Genomic DNA, 15,129 nt, shown 5'->3' with positions numbered 1-15,129 from the left:
ACGCCTGAAAACTCAGGGACTGGACTGACAGACACACAAACTTTACAAACTTTAGAATGTAGTATCTATTATTGCACATTTTTACTTGGTACCTTACATTAAGTTAATTTCACTGGTTAATTGCTGTCTGTCTTCTTTGTTGCCTACGTGTTTTGTTCGCCATAAAATACTCTTGCACTGCATGGGTGCCATGTTTGCACTTTATGTAGCCCGGTTTGTCCATGTCGCACACATGCACTTTATGTCTCAAGCTTACATGTAGCACCTGAATCTGGAGAAACGTTATTTTGTTCCACTATGTACCGTCTAACCTGTATATAGCTGAAATGACAATAAAACTCACTTGAACTGGTCTATGTCTCTCTTGATCAATGTTGTTTAATGCTGATGGAAACACTGAAATGATGATGTTCTGAAAAATGCATTTTACTGAAACAGCACTACAGAATTTGCATAGTGCACAGAGAACATTACCTTAAATTGCCTCTCCAACAGTGAGCTGCCCCCTGGGATGGGTTTCAGGATACTACTGACGTAATTGTGTAGCTGCCAGGTCGGCACTTCTGTTTCCATACCCAGTATGGCCTCCATCAGTGCATCATGGATGAAGATGTATTGCTCCTGTGAAACAAAAACAAGTTCGGTACTGTGCGTGCTGGACTGCCAGAATCTTGGGAGATTCTGTCAGAAGATGCTCATCAAATTCACCCTGACATTTTACCACATACACACTCTGGATCAAGGAACACAATCATATGCTTTCACTATCACATATAGGTATATACATACTGCTCAAAAATATAAAAGGAACACAAAAATAAGACATCCTAGATCTGAGTAAATGAAATGTTCTTATTAAATATTTTCTTAGATGTTTCTTATATGAATGTGCAGACAACCATATCACACAAAAATGATAAATGGAAATCAAATATATCAACCTATGGAGGTCTGGATTTGGAGTCACAATCAAAATGAAGGTAGGAAAACACACATTTCTTCCCCAACTTTGATGTAATGTTCTTAAAATAAATCAAAATGAGGCTCAGTAGTGTGTGTGGCTCTCATGAGGGACCTCATCCCAGACCTGGACTAAAGCATCCACCAACTCCTGGACAGTCTGTCATGCCACATGACATTGGTGGATGGAGTGAGACATGATGTCCCAGATGTGCTCAATTGGAATCAGGTCTGGGGAATGGGCGGGCCAGTCCATAGCATCAATGCCTTTGTCTTGCAGGAACTTCTGACACACTCCAGACACATGAGGCCTAGCATTGCATTGCATTAGGAGGAACCCAGCGCCAACCAACCAGTCATTCTGGAGGGTGTTGCAGGCAGCAGAACGTTCTCCATGGCGTCTCCAGACTCTGTCAACTGTGCTCAGTGTGAATCTGCTTTTATCTGTGAAGAGCACAGGGTGCCAGTGACGAATTTGCCAATCTTGCTGCCAAACGTGCTGCACGGTGTTGGACTGTAAGCACAACTCCCATCTGTGGACATTGGGCCCTCATACCACCCTCATGGAGTCTGTTTCTGACTGTTTGACATGCACATTTGTTGCCTACTGGAGGTCATTTTGCAGGGTGTCTTGCTAATTGCCTATAATTTCCACCTTGTGTCTATTCTATTTGCACAACAGCATGTGAAACTGTCAGTGTTGCTTCCTAAGTGGACAGTTTGATTTCACAGAAGAGTGATTTACATTGGGTTTAAGTGTTCCCTGTGTGTGTTTTTATATATATATATACACACACACACACACACACACATATATATATATATATATATATATATATATAAAAAAAAAAAATGAGCAAAGCATCGTCTCCACACACTGCTCCCCAGGTGCCTGCCATGGCTGCCCACTGCTCAGCAAGGGTGAAGGTTAAAAGCAGAGGACACATTTTGTTGTGTCACAGTGTGCTAGGCTGCAGTGTTTCACAATGACAATCACTTCATATACATAGAGACCACATTTACAGGGTGTACTGTAAAAGACATTTTTTTCTACCCCATGCCAACACGTACCTCTGTCTGGACCAGGTAGTTGCGCTGAGTGCGGATGTGTTTGAGAAAGCCCAAGACGTTGAGTGTGCCTTTGTCCTTCATCTGCTGTAGCATACAGTCAATGACAATGTATGTGCCTGTCCTCCCCACTCCAGCACTGCAGAAATACAAATCATTTTCTTAGAAAAATAACCTGTGAACTCTATACTGGGGCATAAGATCCTTATTTTCAGTTTTCCCAGGCAACGTATCAGTCTAGAGCTTCTTATCGACCAGCATATTCTTAACAGTTTGACTGACAAGTAAATACCTAAGGTTACAAATCAATAAGTGTGTGCCGAGGAGTGGATTAGCCAGCTTATACAATGGTCACCTGCAAAAAATAATAAAAGGAGTCCTCATTGTAATGGATGTCTTTCGAAGCATTATTTTCTTATGAAAAGAATACCCAGCTACTTTTTCAGAATGTTGTTGTAATAAAATGTTTAATTTTACTGATGGGAATTTTCAACGACATGTCCCTGCCAGAATTAATGAGTTGGACAATGAGAGAATGATTCCCCATAACCATAGTCATCCTAAAACAATGTCTGTCTTCCTTCAGTCTAACGTATCATAAAAACAGTAACATTACTTTGACCCTTTAAATAGCACTTAAATGCAGGGTCTACTTACAAGGAGAGGTGCAGAAATCCATTTGCAAGGTCAGAATGTATGGTGCACATATTTTTAAACTACAGATTTTGAAATCTATAGTTTGTACATTTCACGAAGTGCAAGTAACGTAATTATTCAGAGAGCAGAATCAGCAACTAAGAAGAACAAAATTTTGAAGTTAAATCTCCAATAAATCCTGAGGATTTACTTGACCTGACAACTGTGAACAGGCCCAATGTTCCTTTTAGAAAACAGGGCCCTATTGTCAGTAAGTGGTTTTAAGCACGGAGTATGTTGTGTGCAGTACCTGCAGTGCACCACAACAGGGCCCGTGCCTGGTGTGCGGACTGCCGACGATCGGCTGATGAAGGTGAGCACAGGTAATGTGTACTCAGGAACTCCCATATCAGGCCACTGCGTGTAGTGATACTGCAAGACTTTGCGCTCGTTCTGACGTCCTTTCTGTCCCTGAAATTAAACAGTCAAAGCTGATGGAACAAACGCTGACACCAGAACAAAAAGACTTTTCACATAACAAGAATACCAATGTAATGAACAGGGCAGAATAGTCAGTAGGAGTTGTCGTCCCTGACCTTTTTGGTTTTGGCATTCCGTATGACAAAATGCCTGAGCGTGTAGCAGGCATGGACTTCAGTGTTCTTCAACGTCACCAAGATGTTTCCATACTGTTCGCTGTTCTCCGTGGGCCAGTACTGGTCACATTTCCTCTGAGACGATAAAAACGACAGGGAACTTTCAGATGATACTTTTGACATACGATGAGACCTCACCATCTGATCCATAACTACTTGTTTTCTACCTTCCCAAATTCTCACACACACACCTTTGCACTGCTATGTTCCCTCCACTGGCTCCCATATAGGTCTTAGTGGTCCCCTAATACTGAAGTATCTTTCCGAAATTCGGCCTAAAGAAATGCGCAGGCGTTCATGGAAATGACATCATGTTGGCGTTTTTACAGAAAAAGGGGTGGGACAAAGCATGAGAGGACAAAGCATGAGAAACGGGAGGTAACCTTTCCCCTTATGACGGACATAAGGGCAAAAATTCCAGACCGTCAGAGCTGCCACTCTCTGAAAGGCGAAGCAGAATGACCAAAGCACTTTATACATATCGCCAATTCTAGCACCTGCAGGACCATAGACAGGCTAGGGGGTCTCGTATTAATGTTAAATAATCTCACAAATGGAAATTTTCATGATACGGGACCTTTAACTTGCAGTACAACTCAATGATAGTATTAAATGTTACATTTTCCAAATTACACTGCCTCAGATATAGTTTTTCCTGTGCTATAAGCCATAATAGAAGTTGCTTATTTGTCGAATATAACGACCGCTGAGACACAATCCTGCAAAACATTTGCAGCAGATCAAGCTGCTTGAAAACCATTTCCAGCTCTGTCACAGCATGCCTTCTTTGCAATATACCACAAGGTCTGATGAGGCCATTAAGCACATTCCAGTACAAAGAGAAAGACTGAGTGACCCCTACCCTTCCTTTTTCTACCAGATTGGTGATCATAACAATGACACCAGAATTCTGTTCCCAGATCATTCTCCAGAAGTCTTCAAAGGTAGACTTAAGGGGACCCTGGGCTGCAATGTAGGCTTTTGGCCCTTTGTAACCCTGTCAAAGTGATAAAGAGTAAAGATAAACACTGGGGAAGAATGAAATATGAGCAACACAACAATCATCTTAAGGCAAGAACTTACATCAATGTAGTTGGCATTGATGTAATCAGTCTGTTTGGCGTCTTTTCCAGGCAGAGCCTGCAGCTTCACCCTACTGTGGTCATCTGAATGAATGCAGATGGACAATATAGTGTAATTAACACAAGATTATAATAAAGATAAAACCATCAGAAATGGGTAGTAAAACACTACTTTTACACTCTGTAAAATGCGGTTTCCTTCAAATACATGCTGGGTTTACTGTTAAGTTACATTGTTATTACTGACAGGCAATGATGTTGATGTATCTGTTTTTGTGCTTGTTGTCAGGGTGATTAGAATGCTCCGCCAGGAGTTTCATGTCCGCCGTGCAGTGTTGCACCTCCTGCAGAAAAAGAGAAGAAAGAAACTTGATGAAAAATAAGACATACTGGCAGGGAGGGGCAACGTTTAAGAACACACAAGGACTCAAAAAGATCAGAAAGCAAGAAATCACACCAGACTGCTCTATTTTTGTATGGCAACTAAAATAGTCATTTCAAAGTCATTACTACCCACTGAGAATATATTATGTGTGCTAGGAGAGTTAAAATGTTCTTATTGTATCATTCAATTATCAAACATACTACAATCTAGAATAAATATAATTCAAATATATAAATAAACATTTAGTGCACACTTATATTTAAAGTGGGGCCTGTTAATAGCGTGTTAATTGCTCACATTCCATTTTAATAGCTTGACAGTCCTAATTTAAATATGTGTATGGCTGCATTGTACTGAACAGAGTGATTAATGTTGTAGATTGCTGTATACTGTCTATGTATTGCTGGTTAAAAATTATTTTGTAAATTTGCATTCATCCCCCATATTACTTCCTTCATGGTGGATGCTCTGAACTGATGCTGGGGGAAACAACCTGGCCACAATCCTTTTATATTCATGCCCATTCAACCAGCAAGAGAATGACTTTTAATGAGCCTTTTCCCTCTAATTACCCTTCCCCAGCCATCTGCATGCTGTCATTGCAAATGCTCACACACGGACACTACACATACTTTACATGCCTTACACAGACCCAAGCATATGCCCATGTGTGGCATACCGTGAATTTTTCCAGCACAGATGCTGCTGGGATACCTATTGAAATGCCCTCATGCTCACCTCAAACTCCTCAGCAAAGCCACGCTGGTTGCTGGAGTGCAGCTCCATGATGTGTTTGATGAACTGCCTGACAGAAATCGCCTCCAGGTCATCTGAAACAGAGACAGATTCTATCACAAAAATATTTGGGTGATTAAAAAAAAAAGTAATTATGATGTTTGGAGTGGTAAATAAATGCCTGAATAGAGCTAAATGATCCTATTAATGAAGGATGCATGTGTGAACAATAACAAGATAACTAACTCACGTCTAAGTTTGCAAAGTTAACCAAGTAGTGCTGATCCACTAAAGGTCACGTTCAGTTATTAGTGTTGTTAAGCAACTACAGAATGTTTCACAAAACTATTTTGTACTGATTATTCAATTGAAATTGTCACAGCTTTATGTAGAGCCAAATTCCAACCCTAGTTTATATGCATGCAATTAATAAAGATTCAAAAAGCATATTTTGCATCTTCAATGCATCCAAATGAACCTTCCTGAGGAATGAATGCATTTCTACCTACCTACCTACCTATATGGCAATTTGGCTCATTTAAAGCACAAAATGTAGTAGGGTGGTAGTAGCCTAGTGGGTAACACACTCGCCTGTGACCCAGGTTCAAATCCCACTTACTACCATTGTGTCCCTGAGCAAGACACTTAACCAGGGGGGACTGTCCCTGTAACTACTGATTGTAAGTTGTTCTGGATAAGGGTGTCTCATAAATGCTGTAAATGTAAATGAATGAACTGCATTTAGACACAAATTCTTAAACAGTGCGTCCTCATTGCAGCTATCTATATAGAGTAATTTGGGGTCTTGCTGGGGGAGCATCTGTCTGGTTTGAACCTCGTTAGTTAACCAGCAATAACATTAATCACTGAGGTTTTTATTGCCACCCCCGAACTCATTTAGGGGGCTTTATTAAGGCCACCCAACAACCAGCTGGGACCTGGGGACCGTCGGTATGAAAAAAATGGGGCAGAAGGTTCAGGGCAGATGGTTTGACCCATTAAACCTTCTCTATATCTGCTTTTCAGTATATAATGTATATATGTATAGAAATATTTCATATGTATAGAAATTCTCAGTTGAAGAAATATTTCCCATTAAAGTGTTCAAAGATCTCATACTTTTCTGTCGAGTCTTTCAGAAAAACAGCAGCAAAATAAGGTAGATCTCTGAGAGCCAAATTTCACTGGCTGCTGTTTTATGAATAATATACCAATTAGATATTTAATTCCTCATAGCCAGTTAACAGCAATAAACATTTTTCCAAATTTCACATTCGTGAAACAGAGGGGAAAACGGTGATCCTTAATGGCCGGTACCGCTCCCAGTGCACGCTAATCTATAGATTTGTCAGTCAAAAATGGCAATGGTTTGTTAAAAGAACAGCAGGGGCAGCAGGGCTGAGGTGAACAATAGAAATGAGAAGCACGCCAAGTCAATACTGACAACAGCTGTGTGATTTACGCTCAGCGTCTGAGAAGTATATCGAGCAATCAGACCCCGGCTTCTTAAAGGCACTGCGTGGTCTCAATCACCAACAAACAGTCTCACTGCTGCGTGAATGTAAATGGAGGAGTAAACACAGGAATCAGCTTCTATACAGTGTTCCATTCAGCAAGTCAGACTGGCAATGAATGACAGTGTAATTACAAGAACTGAAATAAATGGTTACAAACAGGCTTTAGCTTTATGTTCGGAGGCTTTGTTGTTCATTATTAAAGCAATTAAAATTAATCCTTTTTTTTTTTTTTGCTCCTGAACTGGGGTGTGCATGAGAGCTTTGATAATGGCCTGAAGTGATGCTGTGATGTCTGATGTGGGGCTCGGAGGCAAGGTGGATGAAGATGAGGGCACTCACTCTGGACAGAGAGGATCGGGAAGCTGTCGGTGGAGAGGACTGGAGAAGAGCCTCTGTCCTCAACATAGAAATGAGCGGCCTGGAAAAACCTCCTGAGAGGAGAAACAGAACAAAATGCCCATCATTACAGGGGCTGACAGAGAGGAACAGAGAGTAATATAAGGCCATCTCCAGTCTTGAGAACAAGTCCGCACTTTGCAAATAAGTTTGAAGCATATTTCAAATGGGACCCATAGTTACTGAACTCCATACATCTATTTAATAGATAAGTCTTGTTTAGTTCAGCTGGAAAAAAAACTTCAAAAAATTATTATTATTATTTGTTCAATTTCAACAGCAACATACCTCATTAGATGATAATTAGATGAACATTTTAACCAACTTTTATCACAAAGCCAGTGCTGAGAAATTAACCCTCTTTAATTTCGTTTTAGAGCTATACCCCACCTGAGGTATTATTATTATAATTAATAATAAAAGTATTTTGTTACATTGTTTAATATTGGCCATAAATGTTGATTACTGATCATTTTCTTTTTGTCAAATCTTTACTGCAAAATTTAAAACATTTCAGAAAATTTAAGTTTCAGAAAACAATTGGAAGTTTGATTAAAACATAAAGAACATATTTATATTAACATAGACACAAGGCAATAAAACATATTTACATAGACACAAGGCAATCAGTTGACGTTGCTGTTGTCTTTTGTCACTCTGTGTTCATATTATTGCCCAATACAACATTCCGTGTCTGCCTGCTATATTGAAAATAAACATTAAGTGCATGTGCCTATACTGTCCACCTATACCCTATCATCATCATCATCATCATCCTCATAATCAGTACAGCCAGTTATTAAGAGCCAGTCAATCAGTGTGGCCAGAGATAATCACATGCTATTAATGTGTGCCAATGCACCGGCTCAACCTTCCTTCCTTCGGCAAACCCGCCATGCTCATTAGACAGCGCAAACATCTGCCCCTGAATAGCATACCTGAGCAAACTATGCTAATGAAACCCGGCGCCCGTCTCCCTGCACTCTCCCTACCTGTACGTCAAGCAGAGCAAGGAGCAGATGCCTGTCATCTCTGTACGCCGGCAGAAGAGGAGGAGAGGGAAGCGAGCGAGTGGCTGATGAAGGCTTCTCCGGTTCCTCCATCCCACTCTTCCCCACTCCTGATGACCCCCTACAACGGGGGGGAGGGGGCTCTGCTTTTGTCTATGAGCGCCTGCCTCATCACATCTCCAGCTGAGGTCTCTAGATGGGTGGCGGGGGGGGGGGGGGGGTCCCCCAAATGTAATATGGGGTTGGAGGGTGGGGCCACATCACAAAACAGCCCAGCACCTCTCATTCTCACTCTCTCTCGCTCTCTCATTCCGTGGGAGCTGGAGGATTTGCTGAGGACCTCTGAGGCGCATTCCGCTGATCCCTAATTGGCATCTGGGCTTCTCTGGGCCTTGAAGCCATGCAGATGGAACCCTGCCTTCATATGGCCTTATTAAAACACCAGCTCTGCCATAGTTCACTCTCACCAAAGTACAGTCAGCGAAGTTTAGCGCTGCATGTGTTCGCATAATTCAAAAGACAATATATAAAAAAAAAAAATAAAAAAAAAACGCATTACCCAGCATTTTTTTTAAAAGCACCACTCTGTTACTGAGCACCTACTGTAAGTAAGGCAATGGTTATTTTAGAAACCAACACCGAGGCTCATCTTCGAGTGGACGTGTTAGGAACCACTCAATAATCCAGATCGCACCTAGGAGGGCTGCTGAGGCGCTTCTCCCTGAACAGCTGCCACGACTTCCACAACGGCCCCCGCGCGCTCTGAATCTCCACAGCCGATCCTGTCGACGGCCTTCATCACTCCATGACTCGCAGGGCTGTTAGCGCAATCACTCCCTCGTTCACTTAACGACCCCTCCAGTCACTCGGCCCGTATGAACTGAGGAGGCCAGTCGCTCTCCAGCCCCATGAGGTGCAAATCAAAAGTATAATTAGGTCCTGTAACTCTTTCAATTTGGCTCGTTCTTCTCCATCAGCCAGGTATTCATTATGAAGCGTGACATTAATATAATAATTTGATGCCTTGTTTTATTGACCTTGTTAGCCCCCGCAGGTGACTTGTGATTTCTGCTTTTTTATTGTATGGGTTAGCACGCTCAGTAGCTGGTGCATTAACTCCGCCTCCTCCGTATCTCTGTAGTGCAGGAGTCCGAGCTGTGTTTACAGAAAAGCGCCCCGCACGCTGAACAAGCTGCGGGCGCCACAAGGCAGGAGCCAGGAAACTGGGGAGCAGATGGTGTAGGAACTCCCCTGGAGGTTGGTGCAGGCGGATAAGGTATGGAGGTGGTACAGGACTGGTGGATTCATATCTGCAGATTTTTTTTAAATCGAACACTACAAGAGGTGCCAAAATTGGTGGTGTCTGATGCCGCACTAGTATCTACAGTACTGGTGATAATGAACTTAATGTTCATTTAAATCAGTTTAATTGTATAAAGACACATGAATATTTATCATCAAGATATTTTTGCCACACCTGATTCAGTCCTATTCTTTTTTTTTTTTAGGGAATGAGGTAGTTCATATCCCATAATTTTTTTTTATCATTGTATATACTTCACAAGTCACTCACCTCCAATAGACCAAAACCACCAAGAGCGTAACGAGGCAGAGGAGTGTTAAAGTAGAGATGACCATCAGGGGCATGATCCAATCCATCACTCCTGATGCAGGAACAATATTCCTGGTCATGTTCAAGAGGCTGTTCTGCACTGCGTAGAAGAGTTGTATGCAGGTTCTAGTTAAAAGTCATATAAAACAAACCCAGAGACATCCTCACCAAGAAAAAAAAAAAAAAATCAACTGTTCAGAGAAATAAATAAATACAAGAGCGATAAATTTCCCTGAGAGGTTTCAAATGGCCCACTTGAACAGATGTTACTACTTCATTAGAACAAATAAACAGAATGGAGCAAAGTGGTTTGCTGTCTTCCTTAAAAACAAGTCACCTTGTTCGTTTATCACAAAGGGCAAGACTTAAACCGTAATAAAAAGGCTCATTAACAACGCTTTCATCAGTGTTGGTGGTCCCGTGACCGGGGTTATGGCAGGTAGAATATGCTCTCAGTGTTAACCCCTTAAAGTGAAGCAGGACACTGGCTCACCTACCGGTGTGAACAGAGTCGCTCCTGTCCTTGCTGATTAACTTTGTTGTGCGGGTCGGAACGCTGGGGAGCTGCATGTCTGTTGTGCTGTTCTCCTGATCCCATGGGGCGAGTGACGTCCCATCAGCAGGGGAGTTGGGAGTAAGTTCTGTCGTGTGGTCCTCCCTTCCAGCAGAGGGGGCAACTGTGGGCCACCCACTAGCGACTCCCTGCCCTTCATCCACAGCTGAGGAACTTGGAACAGGACTGAAGTTCTCCTGTGGCACTGAGTCGTTTCGCTGCGTTTCCTCGTCATCTGGCCCAGATTTGCTTTTCTCTCTCCCATCGTTCTCCCCCTTCTTTCCTTCATCTTCCTCCTCTTCCTCTTTCTCACCTTCTTCGTCCTCATCCTCCTGTGTCTTGTTGCCACTGACACGGAGGCTGTCTGAGTCCGAAGTTACCGTCTCTTGGGTGGAGCGTGTAGCCGGTTGAGAAGGACTGGACTGGGTCGACTGGGTGGGCCAGAGGGACCCTGGCAAGGAGGATATGACCCCTCCACTAAAGCCCAGACCAGCTAACAAAGTGCTTGTTACCACTGATGCCACCGTGGCCTGGCCCCCACTGGATGGCGGACCCATCCCAGTTGCCATGGAAACAAAGGAGAAAGGTAGGCCAGCTGAGGTCCAGGTGGAGGAGCCTGAGCTAATGGGGGCCATATCTGCAGACGAGGCTGGAGACACTGTGGGCTGAGGGGAAAAAAAAGACATTATACCATTATACAAAAAAAAAAAAAAAAAAAGAAAAATATAGCAGATAATGAATACACACCATTCCAGTTTTCACGATTCGTGATCCTTCAAATATCCTCGTAGTATTTGCTAAAACAGAATTTGCAAACATAATGAATGTAAAGCACAAATTGTACAGTAACTGTTTGTTAAATGACTTCATTACTAAAGTATTGTGAGTTAAATAATAAGAGAAATGTACGAATCATGTAGTATATGGACTGAACTGTTTGTGTACTTTTTTTGAACATTTACCTCGGAAGAGTAAAGTCTGGCTGAAGTCGCTGCGGAGATCTTTCTGACACACAGCCTGAACTCTGAACAGATAGAGTATGTCCGGAGACACGTGTGTGATTACTGCCCTCTGCAGGGCACAGACACACAGAGGGAGACAGACACACACACACACAAACACACAAATTATAACATCATATCTTGTGTAGTGTTTCAAATCTCTAATGAGTCATGATTCAGTTTGCACCACATCAGTATTCTGTTCTGTAAACCAAATCAATCAATCATTATCGTCAAAATGTACAACATCAGTTTTCCCACGCCACCCCAACATGATGCCACCATGGGTGGCTGTACGGCTGTGCATGCCATCAATGGTGATGAAGCGACTGTCATTGTAAAATACCACATCACAGCATGTGGTGACACAACAAAATGTGTCCTCTGTATTTAACCCATCACCTTAGTGAGCAGCCATGAAAGGGCAGTGTGTGGGGACGGCACTTTGCTCAGTGGCACCTCAGTGACACCTTGGCGGCTCCGGGATCAAACCAGCAACCTTCCGATTATGGGTCTGTTTCCTTAAGTGCTTGGCCTACACTGACTACTGTATGCTCTTCAACCACATCATCTGAAAGTTGATCATATCTTTCCTTGGGACAACACTAAAGAGGTGACACTTACGTACAATGTACAGCTTGTATAACAGTGTAAAACTGCTGTTTTCTCAAAATAAGAAAAGCCAACAAAAGTGACAACAGACCTAAGTGAAAGCCCTTAGTGTTACAAGGTCTCAGGTGCGAATGGGGAACCGGTGTGTTGGTGTTGTCACAATTCTGATTTCTGGAACCAGTATAGTTTGTGTGCTGTCACAGCCACAGTATTCATAAAAATATTGATTTAGCTGGAAAGGCCTTTTGATGTCTTACTGTGTTCTGGTCGCTGTTCTTGGTGAAGGTTCTCTCATAGGCAACCTCATCCTTAACCCAGCTGTAGGACACAAGGAAGCTGATGATAGGCGGGTGAAACACAGCCAAGGGTCTGTCCCAGTGCACCACCAGAGCAGTCCGGTTGAGAGGGTACACTTTCATGTTGACGGGAGTGCTGCTGCAAACTAGACACAAAGGGTTGGGGAAATGGAGTGAGAGAGCTGGAGAGGGAGAAAACATGAGTCATATGCCATCAAGTGCGACAAACTCGGCGAAAGGGGGGCAGAGTGAGAGCCTCGCTCGTCTAATTAGCAGTCGTCTGACTGAAGATAAATGATGGGAATTAGGGCCTGTTCAATGGGAACTCTGCCAGGAAAATGACATGGCGCTCTCTCAGAGCCTGGGGAGAAACTTTCATTCTCCCACTGACGTTTGACTCATCAAAATGTTTCAAACATAAAAAAGGAGCATAAAAAAAAAAAAAAGAGGTGGACTGGGGTTATAACCTCTGGCCCCTAGGTGGCGGTGTACACCTGGGATAGTGTGTCTGCCCTTACTGACCGGCGAACATGCCGGAAACAGCTGGTGACAGACCATCAGAGCTTCATCATCATTATCATCATGATCACTACCATATTGGACAATGTAACACGGCCATGGCATATTTCTTCTTCAAGAATACCTATCTCTATCTCATGTTGGTTCTTCTTCTCGCAGCTTTGTAGTAATACCCCACTGTCTTACTGAGTCTTACATGGCTACTGTACCGCAAAATAAGTTTGAGGAAAATACATGAACTCAGTGAGAAAAGGGCCTGGGCTGAGTAGACGGCGCACGCCGATTATCTGTGAAACGCTGTGAAGAGCCGGTCATAAAAAGAGAGGAAGAGATCGGGGAGAGCGAGGATGATGGCGGTGATTAGACCGAGGGCACCTGCTGAAAAACGGCTCACGCAGCAGGAGTGACGCAGCATGTGGAAATTAGGAACGTCAGCCTAATCGCCAGAAAGTTCATTAGCGCCATCATAATTATCCCAGTTATCCCACTGATAACAATAAAGGCAGCCATGGGCGAAGCGCGTGCGTGCGGGCTTCGTCAAACATTTCAGCAGGACGTGGAGGGGGGCGCGGTGTTAAGGTGAACTGTTGGGGGTACGGTGGCCATTTTCCCAGCCTAGCACTCGTTTTTGCCTGAGGTTTATTTTTAGCGGAGTGCGGCCGGTGATTACCCCGCCTCTGGGGTGCCATTACGCCGCTTCCTACTTCATCATAAGCATTGACAATCAATTCTCCCCGCCCGAGATGAGAACAAAGCTGTCCGTTTAAAGGAGCAGTGTGCAGAGAGGGTGTGTTGCAGGGCTATTTCTGTTGATGAGGCAACATCACCACTCCTGTTTGGAGCATCTGCGTTGGCCGTGGTAAATGTATGGTGCTCTCCGAACAACGCTTCCTTCTTCGCAAGCTGGCGCGCCAATGACTTTTTTGCCGTGGTCAGCACCCAACTGCGGTTTCACAAAACCAGGGAAACGAGAGGGAGATGCTGCGCATAATGACTGGAAGGATCCCAAGGCGGATTAATGCAAGCTCAGGTGCTACTGGACCAAAAAAAAAAAAAAGAGCATGACCATCAGCGTCTGAGCCGCGGTGCTTTTGACCCCCCCACTAATTTACACCTGTTCGGGTTCTTCTGCCGCTAGATCTGCGCTTTGTGTCTCGGCTATAACCTGACATGCGTCTGCCTGGGGACTAATCTGCGACCAGCGAGGCCGCATAAAACTGCTGAAGCATTCATGGCGCACCTGAGGGCCCGGGACGCGCCATTACAGAATAAAGCAGCTTCTCGGCTGAAAACCGGTGGTTAGCCTCCTATTAGGCGGTATCCAACCGCGGGTGCTCCGCTATCTGCTCAGGAGAGCGTACGCTGCGTTAAACGGTGAGGTAGGGCCCTGTCTAATTGCCCAGGCCTTTTATAAAAAACTGCTCTCCTGTCTCGAAATGAACATGATATGCCACAGATGGTTCGGACTGCACATTTTGATGGGCTGAGAGCTGATCTCTGAAATTAATCAGCACTCAGACTGCATATAGTTCAGATTTATTACCTTGTTACACCCAAAGCTGCCTACTGACTAGCTGAATGCACACCAGGTAGAATTTTCGAGATGCTTCTATTCACATGTCACATTACAATCAAGTCCTTTCAGGATTTTCCCTGCTGGGTTTTTAAGGGGGGTGGGTTGTTAAAGCGCAACAATCCCTGATTTTGACACAAAGCATGCAGACAAAGGGATGTGGAGGACTAAGCCTAATCACCGAGGGCATCCAAATACATGCAAAACTTTGATTCCATTTGTAATACATTATAAGATGTCTAAAACCATACATATACATATATCATGCTGAACTGAATAGTGGAATTTGGAGTGGATTTATTGGGCCATATTCTGTTGTTTATTTGACTAAAACAGGAACACACACACACACACACACACACACACACACACACACTACAACACACTGTTAAAAAGAATTGTAATGAAAGTGATACTGGTGGCAGGTAAATTTAATAAAGCCCTCAGGCAATGCTTTTTCTGGCGCTTCTGTCTAAATCCAACACATTGCATTTCGGTAGATGCTGACAGCCCACCCC

General features: G+C 43.4%; 1 protein-coding gene across 1 annotated transcript in view; it reads right to left on the bottom strand.

Moving 5' to 3' along the window:
- ca16b (carbonic anhydrase XVI b) overlaps nucleotides 1-15,129 on the bottom strand; it is a 75,348-nt gene that overhangs the window by 7,498 nt on the left and 52,721 nt on the right. Inside the window, exons 9-22 of the mRNA XM_028999433.1 lie at nucleotides 12,481-12,665; nucleotides 11,573-11,681; nucleotides 11,358-11,407; nucleotides 10,555-11,275; nucleotides 10,019-10,157; nucleotides 7,379-7,470; nucleotides 5,526-5,617; nucleotides 4,650-4,746; nucleotides 4,404-4,486; nucleotides 4,183-4,317; nucleotides 3,261-3,395; nucleotides 2,975-3,135; nucleotides 2,032-2,167; nucleotides 475-621 (exon numbers count right to left, since the gene is read on the bottom strand). Of these exons, the coding sequence (XP_028855266.1) occupies nucleotides 475-621; nucleotides 2,032-2,167; nucleotides 2,975-3,135; nucleotides 3,261-3,395; nucleotides 4,183-4,317; nucleotides 4,404-4,486; nucleotides 4,650-4,746; nucleotides 5,526-5,617; nucleotides 7,379-7,470; nucleotides 10,019-10,157; nucleotides 10,555-11,275; nucleotides 11,358-11,407; nucleotides 11,573-11,681; nucleotides 12,481-12,665 (2,282 nt within the window). The remainder of the gene's footprint in view (nucleotides 1-474; nucleotides 622-2,031; nucleotides 2,168-2,974; nucleotides 3,136-3,260; nucleotides 3,396-4,182; nucleotides 4,318-4,403; nucleotides 4,487-4,649; nucleotides 4,747-5,525; nucleotides 5,618-7,378; nucleotides 7,471-10,018; nucleotides 10,158-10,554; nucleotides 11,276-11,357; nucleotides 11,408-11,572; nucleotides 11,682-12,480; nucleotides 12,666-15,129) is intronic.

The sequence above is a fragment of the Denticeps clupeoides genome, chromosome 12, assembly GCF_900700375.1.
Source record: "Denticeps clupeoides chromosome 12, fDenClu1.1, whole genome shotgun sequence".
NCBI lineage: Eukaryota > Metazoa > Chordata > Actinopteri > Clupeiformes > Denticipitidae > Denticeps > Denticeps clupeoides.
Note: the sequence above shows the minus strand (reverse complement) of the source record. Positions and strands in the feature narration are given on the sequence as shown.